General features: G+C 37.3%; 1 protein-coding gene across 1 annotated transcript in view; it reads left to right on the plus strand.

Moving 5' to 3' along the window:
- Positions 1-14,741, plus strand: part of LOC104622595 (glutamate receptor ionotropic, delta-2-like) — a 47,016-nt gene that overhangs the window by 359 nt on the left and 31,916 nt on the right. Inside the window, exon 2 of the mRNA XM_010289430.1 lies at positions 54-155. Within this exon, the coding sequence (XP_010287732.1) occupies positions 54-155 (102 nt within the window). The remainder of the gene's footprint in view (positions 1-53; positions 156-14,741) is intronic.

Here is a 14,741-nt window from a genome sequence, read left to right on the forward strand (position 1 = left end):
AACTGGCAAAGTTTTATGGGCAATGAGGAAATTATTTCTGTTTTCCCTTTCAGCTCGGCTGCTGGAATCCCATCACTGGTCTGAATGGGTCATTGACAGACAGAAAGTTGGAGAATAACATGCGAGGAGTGGTTCTGCGGGTGGTGACTGTGCTGGTAAGCAGATCCTCATCTTTTTGCACTAGCAGGAATATATCTTCTTCTACTTGCCTCATCTTTTTATTAAGTACACCATTATACCAAGAACTTTGAGTGTCTGGTTTCAGCTTGTCAATACAAGAGCAATGGAGCAATTTCCACAAAATCAAATTATTTACCAGTACAGTTAATTTCAGAGAGTGAATCAAGCACATTAAAACCAGTTTCTTCCTCAGACACATACTAAATTAGATAACACAAACATATGAACTGATAAAGGGCAACTTCAAGTGCCCTGTTTGCTAAAGTTACCTAGCTGAAACACTAAATGATTCATAAGATGTAGCTGCTTTCCAATTACCTTGCCAAATTGAGTGCTGTCTGACACAAACTGCCGCACTTGGAAAATATTCAAGATCAGCTTAGGGTGAGTAATGTTAGTTCAGGAAAACATCAACTGTCCCCTCCCAGCTCTTCTTCAGCAAGGTTCTTCCCCTGTGTGGACACCTTGCATTAAGCAGCTGCAGCAAAGCTGTTGGTTTAAAGCTGAACGGAAAACATCTACCAGAATAGGAAGGTAGTTTGTGATATGAGACCAGTGATTTCCCTGACACAAACTGTAATTATTTTATGGGTCTTTAAAAACTATTATCTCTCAGGGCGTCCAGACTGCTCCAGCTCTTAGTACACTAGAGGACTTCCTGTGATAATATCTAAAAAAACAAACAAACAAACAAAAGAAGGATAAATGCACAGAAAAATACAAAGAAGTAGGGTAGAGTTTTTTATACTTCAATTGCATGTTCATCAAAATAACATCATGGTGGTGGTGGCTGATCTTTGTGTTTTGCCTGATACTCATGTTAATTGACTCAGTATAATTTTCTGTTGACAAAAATGATCTGTGGATGTTGTCTAGGAAAATAAATTAAAATTAGTCTTGGATTTTTTTTTTTTGTTTCTTCTTCTTCCCTCTCTCCCCACTCTATTCCTCTGATTTCATCCCCAGTTATTTTAGTTAGCTTGCCAGAGAGCATTCTTCTTTCAAGTCATTTTAGCATGACTATTTAGCAACTTGCAAAAAAACAAAAAGTCATTAGTTACGCTGATAGAATTCTATATTAATAATAAAGATAGAAGGCAGACATTTAAAGTTCTGCACACAGCACACGGCAGTTCAGTCTCCTCACTGCAGCCCTTGTGCATGGCCTCATGTGAACACACAGTAGCCATTTGGATTTCTTGACAGTTTTAAAGCGCAACTGGTGACAACTTCTATACACAGCTAGTGAAAATCACAATTAGTCTGAATTGTGCTTTGTTAAAATCTATTAGCTGACTCTCATTTTACATCAGATATGCACTGATAGCAATATATGGGGAAGACGTAAATTTTTCATATTGGCTTCATAGCATAAAACTTCCTTTATTCTCTTAAAGATGTAGAGGTTTGCATGGCTGGTCAGTGCAATCTAGACAAAACTGACTGTGAACTGCACTACAAATCGAGGTTCATTTGATTTTACTCAGCAAAAAAGAGAGGCAAGGATTTTGTAAACTGCATGAATAAAGGGAGGAAGCAAATACTTATTTAAACTCATGAGCCCGTGTTGTGGTTTAGCCCCAGCAACTGAGCACCATGCAGCCCCTCCTTCACCTCCCTGCCCAGGTGTGATGGAGGAGAGAAACAGAAAAAAACCCCACCCTTATGGGTTGATATAAAAACAGTTTAATAGGACAGCAAAGGAAAAGGAAATAATAATATTAGTGATAAAGGAATATACAAAACCAAGGGATGCACAATGCAACAATTGCTCACAACCTGGTGATTGATAGCCCATCCGCAAGCAGCTATTCCCACCTCCCCAGCCAACCCCAGTTTATACACCGAGCATGACGTTATAAGGCAGGGAAAACGGTTTTGGCCGGAATATCCCTTTGGCCAGTCCGGGTCAGCTCTCCTGGCTGTGCCCCCTCCCAGCTTCTTGTGCACCTCCTCACTGGCAGAGCACGGGAAGCTGAAATGTCCTTGACAAAGTATAAGCACATCAACTGCTTAGCAACAACTAAAAACATCAATGTTATTCTCATACTAAATACAAAGCACAGCACTACACCAGCTACTAGGAAGAAAATTAACTCTATCCCAGCTGAAACCAGGACAGACAGAAATAATATTTTTCACTGTCAGTTCCCTTGACTGATGGTGCTTTCACCCAAAATGCCAGAAACTGGGAACATATAGTATCATTTCTCCATCGTTCACAAACGCTAATTGCTGAAAGAGAGAAGAGGCAGACAGACAGACACTGACAGAAAATCAAGCTACTAACCAAAACCCTGAAGGGAAGTTGAATGGTGTAGATACCAGAATTGCAAAGTGTTAATTGTTTCTAACTACTTCTAATCTTTGGATGATCACAGATGATGCTGCCACCCCTGTGGGTGACAGAGCATTATTTAGGGTGCTTACCCTCTAGCATTTTCTCTTACTGCTCTTACTATGCATAACTAAGTGTTATTCATGAGGATATACTGGAATCTGAGACTTAAAATACAGCTATCATGAGCATATTTTTACTTCAAATGTATGTTTCTATAGGATAAATTTACAGGGCCTTTACTTGTTGCTACTTATAGCTTGGTTCCCATCTTTACTTACATAGCTTATTACAATGGTGCAATTATATTATTTTTACTGGAAGAGAATGAATAAATAGATCTAACAACTGAATTTGAGTGGAGTCTTAGTTGGGATGCCATAACACTGGAAATGAAGCTAAACTATTAAAAAAAAAGTATTAATACTTGCTTTCTCTCCTTGTAGAATTAGACTTTTAGTCCCTCTCTTGTTATTCAATTTAGAAAAACTTGTTCTTAGAAAAACTTGGTCAACAAAGACACTGACTAGAATTTCATTAAGGCCTATTCATTTTACAGCGATTATCAAGGAAATTTGCTAAGGCCATTAATTTTGTGAAATACAATAAAATTTCAAATTATAGTTTGGACAAATCAACAGAACTCTTTCAGGTAAATCAAGGCCATAGTAATAACTGGAAGTGCAATGTTTGTCTGGTTTTATATCTGCTGGATAGGACAAAACTGGAGATTTATATTTATTCTGTGTGATGAAAATGTGTGATTCTTTCCTTTAATGTGAGGGCAAGAGGGATTTCACACATCAACTTCATTTTAGCGATGCTCTTTATCATACTTCCTTTTCCATCTTTCTCCAAATTCTTCAATTAAGTCAATACATTTCTGTTAAAAGTAAAGAATCTGTTATTGACTATGAATGATTAGTTACTGTTATTAATTCTGCCAGTTTCTAACAGTATGGTCTTGATCCGGGGAAACAAGAAGTCTTATGTTAAAATTAAATAATAATATGTTTGAATATGAATAGGTTTCTTTGTCATTGAGATTTGAGAAGTTCACATTAATTTGTTTATTTGTTCTGTTAAAGGTTCGAATCTCTCATGTCTTTCTAGATAGCAACCCTTCTCCCCTTCCAATTTCATTTTGTTATGCCTTTAGGTTGAAAAGGACTGGTTCTAAAAATTGCAGTAGAATTTGAGAGGAAGCAAATTGTGACACCTGGGCTTTACTGCATTATCCTTACTGTGAAATGAAACATTCTGCAGTCTGAAAATGACAAAAAATTGCGACTAATTTCCCAAAGCAGTCCTTCAAAAAGCGAGTGCTGAACAATTCCCATCATCTGCATTCATCTACTAATTCCTTTCCCTAGATAAATTTAATAATTATGGGCTACATATCTACAGATCCAAAACAAAATCTCTTTGTGAGTGTGACAGAATACAGTATGTCCCTAAACTGGAAATCTCTAGTTTCATTTGGCAGTGAATCTTGGCTCCTCTGAAGTTAATGGGAATTCTCTCCTTTGCATAAATAAGAATAAGAAACAATTGTTTGTGTTTTATTCTAGGGGGAACTATAGTCACGCCTGTGTACATGTAATTCAATGTTTTAATCAGACTTGCATTACTACCACACTTTCTACACTTCTAGAAAAGGTTTATTTGGTCTTAATTAAACATCAAATGTCTCTGTCTTGGACTCCTTCCCCACATGCAAGCTGAAGTTTGAATTTTGTGTTTGACAAGTTACTTCTAAGTTCAAGAGACTTGCTGGTGAACTTCTGAAATGTATTCTGAGCTTCTGAAATGTAGCTCAATCAAAGGTCAGCATAACAACTCTAAACGAATTCAGAGTGTCTTGAATGAACAATTGTCCAAGAACAAATTTAGCTAGATACCCATTTTGGCTATTTCGGTTTATCCTCCTTTTTTCAGCTGCTCAGTTTTATTGAAAGGGAGATAGAATACAGCAGATATTCTCATAATATCGTTTTAGTAGCAGTGGCAATTAATGAATTATTCATATGAATGTTAAGTCATTAGAAATGGAATGAGATTTGGCCTGTATGAGAATGAATAGGCCAGCAGGTATTCACAAAATCATGTTCTAAAAAAGCCCCTGTTGTTTGAAAAAGGAAAAAGTTTGAAATTCCCTGTTTTAAAGAATTAGCACCTTTAGTGAAAAGTACAGAGCTTTTTCTGAAAGTGCCAAAGGTATAACTTCCTAATGGTGTAAAATATATTTGTGATTTTATATGTAAATTCAATACCGCTCCCAAACAGGACGCATGTATTTTCATATCTGGATGGTTTTGAAAATGCAGGCAGGATGAGGGGGGGGGAAAATAATAGCAAGCGATACTGAATTATGCTTTGCCATACAACCCTATGTACTATTTTTTGAAAGTTATTGCCTAGGTTACTTGCAGAGAGCTAAGTGGACCAGAGGCACTTTGGTGACCCTTGGCTCCACATGGGCACTGTGGGACATAGTATAATGAGAGGGCTGGCAGAAGGGTAGACAAGCATAGGGGAAAAAAAAAAAAAAAAGGCATCATTTACACCAAGGAAAATATTATCTTATGTGGACTAGTCTAATTCTCAATGGTTGGCATTAAATGCATGAGCATTTGTTGCCCAGATAGGAAAGAAACAAACCTGAAAGCAGACAATATCTTTAGGGACACAAGCTGGCAGGAGGTCTGCATCTTCAGTCCCTTTTCCTGTTGAACTTTCCCCTCAGAGAAAAGATTAAAAGTAAGATATGAAGCTAAGTTCTTCTTTTAAAAGCTGAGAATGTCTTTGGGATTTGACTGCCAACACCGGTTTAAACAATGTAACAGAAGTCCTTTCCAAGAAGCTGGAGTAGCTTTCAGAGTGATAGGAAAAAGGAAAGATGGAAGAGAGATGAAAGAAGAATGTTAAAGCATACACAGAGGAAGAAACAGTGAGAATTCATGAAGGATAAAAAAATGCCAGGACAAAAACATCAGTGAATGACTGTAAAATGAAGATCAACTGCAGCAAAGATTATGTGTGTGATACCTCAGGAAATACTGAATAAATACCTTATAATAGTGCATAATCAGAATTGTCTCATAGATAATGCCTCTTCCATTTTCTCCCATTTTTTGGTGCTCACATTTCTGATGTGGTCCTGATCCCTTTTCCCACTTTCAAATTTGAGTTGTGTGCACTTCTGTGAATCCTTCTTCATTCTGTTAGGTTGTGCTTTCTATGCCTCAGTGCCTACAATCTTTTAAAAAAATAATTTTAATTAAGGCATGTATTATACTAAATTATATGTTGCTCTCTGTTTTAACATTATTGGCATATTGGACTATAGCGCACCACAGTGAATTTCCTGAGACAGCAGAAATGCCTTAGGAGGGGTTAAGGTTTAAGAAACATTACTTATCTTCAGCAGTTGTAGCATTTGTGTTTTGAGCAAACTTATTTTACTCTTTTACCTGTAAGGGCTAAATCCTTCTTTGATGGCCACCTATGCACTTAGGCTTGAATGGCAGAAAAGCTGTGAGTGATGTAGATTATTCTATCTGGAGTCTGTCATAAAATCTCTATATCTATAACTCAGTAGTGTATTTAGTATATACCGTGTGTGCTGTAGTTAAAATATTTCAAAAATATTTGACATTTTAGAATATTCCATTGCTAGTTGTAAAGAATGCATATTTTCCTAGGCATCAACAAATCCCCGTGTCTTGATTTCTCTTCCTTTTTGCTGCCCATAACCATCTTTGAAAGAAAGTTGGAAAGAATAGATCTTTTATAGACAAACACCTCAAGGAAAATGTTCAGTGAAATGGTGGTAAATTATAGCAACAGTGGTAGAGGATGTTCATTTCATTGGTAAATGAACAAAATCATTAGGAGCAATGATGCATGACAGGATTAGGCTCACTATTTACTATTCTTCATAGTTACCCTGGTTGTTGACATGAAAGCTGTCATTCAGTATGAGATATGCTTGACAAGACTGGCTTTCGCCTGTGGAAAAGTCAGCTAGTATTGCAATATCTTTTCATGGGGCAGATTTTCCCATTTAGAAAGTTGAATTCAGATTTCAGGGCATGATTCTGGACAAATATTTATTGAAACTGAAATTTTGACATTAAAAACAATTATTTCCTTTTACAGGTTTTAATAATAGTTTGCTCATTCCTAATGTAAGGAGGATTTTTTTACATGGCTTGGGATGCATGCTGCCTATGATTTTTACTCTCATAAAATGTTATTATCATATGTTTAAAATTAAAAATGAACTTAAATTGCTGTTTGATTGGTCAAAAGTTTTCTGAATTATTTTAAGGATAAGCAAACTATTAACAGTTACAGCAAATGCTTCCCATCACAAGGTAAGTGTAGCTCTCAGAGCTCCTACTACACTTTCCAATGCTAAGAATACTTAGGCATTCACTTGTAAGAAGGCTGTGGACTCTGCTCTGTCAGAGGTCTGTCCAGGAAGGGTAGGTTCATGTTTGTCTTGCTTAGTCTAGGTAGTTTTATCCTGAGTCAGAGAAAGGAAAAAAGGTTTTAGAGATTCTTTATAGCTTGCATTTCCATGAAACCATATCTATTTCTAGGCAAATAAAAGAAAATAGGTTGTTATCACTGAAGTAAAAGAACATAGTAATATGTATACAGAATTACAAACTAAGGAGACGGTTTTGCAGGAGCAGTTTGTGTTGACCTAACTCTGCTCAGAAACTTTAGTCAGAATTATTTGTAATTTAGGTATTTTGGAATATAGAGTATGTAGGAAATGCAATAGTGTTGTTATCCCCAAACTCTATATAATGCATTTTATACCACTTCTTAAGTAACAATTTTATCCTATGAATGTACTGGTTAGAAACAATTCAATTGTAAAGAACAGGCACTTTTATTGCAGTTCTAAGCCTGATTATGTTATCTCATGCTCTTCACATAGAGACCTTAATTTCTGAAAATAAGGAGAGATATGTAGACTTCAGTTGAGCCCAGGTATTGTTAGAAAGCAAGGAGACAGTGCTGGGAAATACTAGTCCCACAGTGAGACAGTTTTTTCCTGAAGTTGCTTATTTTTTAGCTTATGCTGTCAAGCAAATAGAAACTTTAAGGCTCAAAGTTGGTGATAACTGCATTATGTGACAGTTATAATTATTATGAACATTCAAGAGAAGACTTGATATGTGTCTTTCTCCCTTTTCACCCTTTTTCCTTACCTACCCTGCACAGCAAATAGCACCTACTATTTTTCTAGCTTGCACTCCCATTCAGCATTTCAGAAGCTATTAGCATATAAAAGTTGCTCTTTAAGGTCTGGTGCTTTCTGGTGCTGACTGTACACATCCTAGCTTACTGCACAGGCACAAACTTCCAGAATACCTTAAAGGAAGGTCCACCTTCCAGGGACCTTTAAAGGTCATCTAGTCCAACTGCAATGAGCAGGGACATCTTCAGCTAGACCAGGTTGCTCAGAGCCCCGTCCAACCTGACCTGGAATGTTTCCAGGGATGAGGCATCTACCACCTCTGGGCAACCTGTGCCAGTGTTTCACCACCCTCATTGTGAAAAATTTCTTCCTTACAGCTAGTTGAAATCTGCCCTCTTTTAGTTTAAAACCATTATCCCTTGTCCTATGGCAATAGTCCCTGCTAATAAGTTTGTTTTATCATTGCAGAGAAAGGGGCAGTAGTAAAGCAATGAAGCAGAGAGGAGTGGAATTTGTACGTTTCTTTCTTGGGGACTAAGAACAGTGACCCATAAACAGAGATAGAAGAAAATAAGGTTTCTAAAGTGCTTCCTGCCCTCAACAGTCTTCCAGGCTTCTCTTCTGAGGGTTGCCAGCTCTGCTTTACCAAGCAGAAAATGGGGACAGGAGCCATTTAAGCTGTTGCAATTGATGTGTGTTGATAACTGAGTACTGTAACTGGCACACAAGCACCCACTGGGGCAGCGTGTGCCTTGATTAGGTGTTCCTCACTTTGCCAGAGATTTAGGTTTGGTGTAGTCTCCTTCCCCTAATCCTCCCACTCTGTTTTCCTCTATCTGCAAACATTTGCATATGTATTAGGGTTTCTTTTGGAAAATAGGTTGATTTTTTTTCTCAGGTGGTACTGTCCTGTGATGAGATTTCCTGAAAATATTAATAATTAAAATTATTATAACAACAGAAGCTGATACCCCTTGATAGAGGCAGAGCCTGTCTTTCTATTCCTCTTCCCCCCACCACACCTGTACAAGGGCCAAACTGAAATTGCTACTGACTGGGCACAGTTTATGTTTAATAGCTGGTTTATGTCCCTTTGAGATACCTAGTTTGTATTAAAACAGGTAGGTGATAAACCTTAAGGTTATTCACACTGTAGATGCCTACTGTGATCATTTGTTTTACAAGCTTTAATCTCAGAGCCTGCTGGGAAACCCAACCCCTTTTGTTCTCAATTAATATTTCCAATCCACTTTTCTAAAGTAGCAGATGCTAGATAGTGAATATCAAGTAATTCAAATGTTTTGGGACCAGGCTGGGGCCACAGTTTGGCAGCAAGGTAGGTGCAACACAAAGCATGGCAGGACCAACCTAACCCATCTGTAAGTCAAGGGCTACTTCTCAAGGCTCCTTAACTCTTATCTTCTCACTGACCCTTACCCATCTGCTCTGTGAGCATATTTGCGTTCCAGAGCGATTCATATATTTCACAGACCACATAGGAAATTTGGCTTTTAAACAGAAAGGGATTCTTATGATGGTAATTATCCTTCCATACTATGCAAAATAGAAAAGGAGGTGAACTGCATGACAGTGTAATGTCATGAGGTATTATGTGAATTCATTATGAATAGGAGCTCTTGCATGGCTGCCGGAAGAAGTATAATGCAGCTCCCAGCAGGTTAATATACCCATACTACACTTTTGCTAATTCCAGTATCTGAGCTAGGTACATTAAAGCTAGCATTGTGCTGTTTAGACATACTCTAAAACACTCCAATCAATTCCGATCTCAATCCATACTCCTATCATATAACTTTAATGGTTCAGAAAGAGCTATTAGGTGCATTAAGTTATTGTGAATTAAAATCAATACACAAAGCTTGGCTGCATCCTAAATAGACCATTGCTGTAGACCGCTTTGAAAGAAACCTTAGTCCCATTGCAGAGCAGTGGGAGATAGATGGGAGTTTGGGGGAAGGTGGATAACATTCTTTGTTTGTTTCTTCTAAATAGGACTAAACTAAATAGCATAATAAATCCAGAAGCCACCATTTGATTCAGGAAGAAAGTATTCTTTAAAAGACTATATCTGAAAGCAGAAACTCATGTCTTGTTGAAGAAGACAATAAAATTATCATTAAAAAAAACGAGAGACTAAGCACATGCATAAGGACAGTGGTAAATAAAGGCCAGGTTTAAAATCCCCTTCCTTTAGTATTGTACTCAGCTTCTGAGACATAAACTAACTTCTTGCTGCAGGCAAGGTGATTTTTCTGTTAGTACAGCTGACTTTCTAATCAGTCGATTTGAAAAGCACAGGATCCAAAAACTGGTTTTCGATGCCAATACTGTTACACCGCTCATTGGCATAATAGGGTATTGAATGCCTATAGTACTGTAATTATCCAAGATTTTGTAGGTTTGAAACTTTCATCTTTGTTTTAGTGTTATTAAGGGGCGGGGATTGTGTTATGTTTTGCAGCAACTGTGTAATGGTTACTAGTGGGAGAATTTCTGTAATAAGAGAATGAAATATTTCAATTAAATTTTGGTCATTGATTCTAGCATGAAGTAATGTACATTGCTGTTCAATTAAAAATAACAAGCTGCTGTGCTGTTCCTAGCCAAACAGAATCCCCAAAACAGCGTTCAATAAAACACTTGAGGAAATTAAGTATTTGGGGCTGCATAGTTCACTGAAATATTTTGAGGAAAGAAATGCAAAATGGCTAGCATTTAAAAGCGGGGGAGTTAATTATTTTATGAGTCAAGAAAAAAGTAATTATGCCTAGCAACAAGACAATAGCATTCTGTGCTTGAAAATGTTTTGGTTATGGTTTCTGAGACTTAGTGCTTCTTGTCGGTTACAACGGCTGTGCTTGGTCATTCAGCAGCCCTTGGAAGGGAGTTGAGACATCCAGTAATGAGAGTGAATTTCACTTTTGGGAGCAGTTTCTTAGCATTTGCAGGTGATGGCAGTTTTAAAGCATCACAGTGGATATCTGCTTCATGTGATTGCCAAGGCTCTGCTTGGGCTGTGAGAATCATTTAATGTGTCTGTCCACCGTTTCTAAAGTCAGTGCTGAGCACAGATTGGCAGTCTTGCCCACAGCTGAGCTTCATTTCTTGCTTCTGTTTCTTCCTCTCTCTTTCTCCTTGCAGTAGAGAAGAAGGGAATATTTAATGAACAGAGAGTCCCATTTAATAAACACAAAGTCTCAATATTAAAGTATTATATCCCAGTGTGTTCAGAAATTTCTAATGGGTAGACACAAAGATCATTTCCATATGCTTTATGAATTCTAACCACCTATATAATTACTTAATTTCAAAACTCTCTTCCAAACATAATAGAAGCACATAAGGCCATCCATCTGCAGTTTTAGAGTCAAGCCCCAACATGTGTTGTAAATCCCAGCAGTGATCAGTTTCTCTGATCTCACAACCCCATAACTTTTTGTTTACTTAATAATTTCTGTACAGCCTCCTGGCTAGGAAGTTTTTCTGCCTGTGCTAAAGGCACAAGAGGATTCAGCTGAGCAGGAGAAAAATCCCAAACATTTTGTTTTGCTTTTGCTTTTCCATTTATAAAGCACATCCTAGAATTTTTTTATCATTTTTATCTTTAGAGCAAGTATAAGACTCACATAAATGTATCATAGTTCCATATAGCTTCTATCCTGAAATAAGTCTCAACTTAAAGCCGCAAAATTCACCCTTGTAGTTACAGAGAAAATCTGTCTTGTTGCCCGTTCAGTGATCTCCTGATGATGTGGTATACATGTAAAATCATTAACAGCTGGGCTGAGACCACCACTTTGCATTCAGTGGCCTGTTTGCAACAACTTTTTCTTCCTCTCACATATTTAGTTACTGTGTTGAAGATTTGAATGGGGGTTTTTTTTCCTGTTCTTTCAAGAAAGTTTTCAGTAATTTGTCCAAAAAGAGAGTATTTATACAAAAATACTAGAACCTCCAAAACTTGATTTTAACTGAAGAACTAAAAGATTACTATCAAAGCTTGGAATTTAAAGTCATTATTTTATTGGCTGCTAAAAATCACCCTAAATGGAGACTCTGTGTTTAGGGGTATATTTTTTTTCCTACATGTAAGTTGTCCCTGAATGCTTCACAAGCAATCATTCTCTTGCTCTCCCTCCCTGCCTCCTCCAAGGCCTGAATTTATTGCTTGACTTTATCCCCCACCTCTGTAGCACAGTTGCAAACCAATGTTTCTCTTTGGTTGCCTAATTAATTAACATAACTAAGTTAAACTCAGAGTAATTGTTCTTTTCTTCTATTTAGCTTGAGTATTGCTCCTTTCATTTTCAAACATGAAGGTCTTCTGTGCCCAAAAGCTTGTCTCTTCTTCCTTATTTTTAACTTCATTAGGTAGTCTAGTAAAGGATATAAAAAGGTTACTTCAGACCAACTATTACATCCAGATTATTGGCATATGTCTGAGAATTTCATCAGAGTAAATAAAAACTATATTTTGTACTTTTAATCTTAGACTCTTGAAGCACTTACAAAACCTTGTGTTACTTCATTTTTATGTGCACTGGAACATAAATCCTGAATAGGCAAAACTGTTAGCCCTTTATCTTGTTGGAAAAAGCAATAAATAAAGTGCAGCATTTTTCCCTGCTAATCTTGAATCTAGACTGCTCCAAGCTCTATACTATCAACCTCTGATTTCCACTGATATGTTTAAAATAAACCAAAATAAATTCTCTATACCCTACTTCCCACTGTGTAAAATTCAGGGCAGGGGTTGGGGGCTCAGTTTTGGATGTGTGACATTCCTTTTTGTGCCTATATTGCCCTGCTAACAGTTCTCCCCAGACTCAGGCATGTTACAATCTCTGTTGTCCACCCGCAGTTCTACCCTGGCAAGCAGTTTTTTCAAGAGTAAGACTTTTCTCTCCCTGAGTCTAGACATCTCATTTTTGGATCTCACCTTCCTTTGTTCTCATCTAATTCTTGCTTTCCTCTACTGGTTTTCCTGCTCTTACACTCATGGTTTGCCAGAACACGGATTCATATGCAAGTACAAATGTTTTAAAGCATTAAATAAGATAGAGGCAAAAGAGTCTGTGGTTAAGGTATTTGTCCCTGACCTAGCACACTTGGATTCACTTCTCAGCTGTACAAGTCACAAAATCTATTCATTTCAGTTCTGCATGTGGAAAATGGTGATGATAACTTTCTTATTCAACCAAGTATTTCAGTGATAAACCCTAATTTGTGAAATGTGCTCAAATAATGTTGTGTTGCAAATCTGAAGATAGGTTTGGGTAAGATGCCTGAACTGCTTAACCATCCCTGATACCAGAAAGGGCACATCCTTGGTACTTCCTCGCTTCTGCTTGTGCAGTCTTACTCCATCGCTTGTCCCGGTTCTGGCTTTTGTCCGGACACCTGGCAATCAGATCAAGTCACTGACAAAAATTGAGTAGAATTGTGATCGTTGAGTAGTAGAATTATTTTCTAAGGAGCTCTTATCGTGGGCTTAGCAGTGCTGCATTCAGTCGACAAGGAGGCACATTGGGGGTAAAGTAGAAGGAAAGTAGCTCCTCTCTTAAAGGATCTCCACTGAGGCTGGATGCAAAGCCGTCCCCTAAATATATCTGATGGCTATGGGGCCCAGTGAGGCAGGTCATCCATCTTGCAAAATCAAGAAGTCAAGGGAGTAATCCATTCATTTCCTTTTTTTCCCCTCCTCAGTCATGCATGTTATGACTTCTTTGCTTTTCCAGACTTCCCTGACTTTACAGGCTGTGAAGTCTGTTCTTGCCCCACAGAGACTCATCAGTCACCTACAGACATGTCTTCAAAAGTGGAAGAAAAGGAGAAGCAGGAACAGTGGCCTTCCTTTGATCACTTTGTTGCATCCTGGAACAATTTAGGTTTGAAGATGCCTTGGATGGCATCTGTGTGAAGCAGGACTAATGTTGCAAGTGGTTGAGGATTGTGTCCCGGTTAGTTTTGAGTATCTCTAAGGATGGTGATTTTATGGCTTCTCTGAGAAAGACCTGATTATATAGGGTGAATTACCGCTTGTTTTGGAGAGAAAGTGTATCAGGATTTTCTTCAATTTATTGGGGTCAAATGGAAGCTTCACCATCCAGGTGAATTTTGCCACCTCCAAACTAATTAGTCAGCTTGTGAGTTTTTGACACCTACTTTCCATGAGCTTTTTTTTTTCTTGTTATTCTTCTGTTCAGTAAGTGAGAAAGGTATTGACTGGTTTCGTTTTGCGTATTTTCTTGCTACAAGATCTGCTTTCTCGAGGATGGAGACAATCATTTTAACATCAATATTGTAGGGATGTATATCTATTTCCATAGGAACTCCCATAACACCCTCCCAAAAAGAAAACTGGCATAGTTTCAGCTGGCAGCATTTTTAGGGGGAAAAAAATCAAGACAAATATTTTTGTCCTCTTTCAATGCCTTCTGAGAAAAGTAAAAAATTACAAAAAAACCTAGCAATAGATGTTTTTTGTTTGGAATATCATTAAATAATTTGCTGCTCCAGGCTTCAATGGAAATTGGGAAGTCTTTGTGACTTTTTAAAGGTATTTGATTATTTATATCTCATTAGATGTATAGCACACTGGACATTGGGATTTTTTTAAATCTCTCAACAGCAAACAATATTACATAGCTTAATAAAAGACTGAAATTAGTCATAACAAACTGCATTTTAAACAGTGTTTTAAATCAATACAATTAGCAATTTCTTTTTAACTAAGTGAATAAAAATTCAGTTTATGAGGAACTATTTTCTAACAACTTAGAAGTGATAAGAATAAATCATTTCTAATATGAAAATAATAAACTTCTAAAACATGCTTTGTACAAAAAAAACTTTATAATTTTGTGCATAATGTGCTTAGATTGATAAATGATGTTATAATTTTTTTTTTTGTAGAAACATTTTTTTCAGTAGCTTTAAGCCTATAAGTAGGGAAACTCTCATCCAAGTGATCAACAAAGCAGA

Source organism: Phaethon lepturus, unplaced genomic scaffold, assembly GCF_000687285.1.
Source record: "Phaethon lepturus isolate BGI_N335 unplaced genomic scaffold, ASM68728v1 scaffold5836, whole genome shotgun sequence".
Classification (NCBI taxonomy): Eukaryota; Metazoa; Chordata; class Aves; order Phaethontiformes; family Phaethontidae; genus Phaethon; species Phaethon lepturus.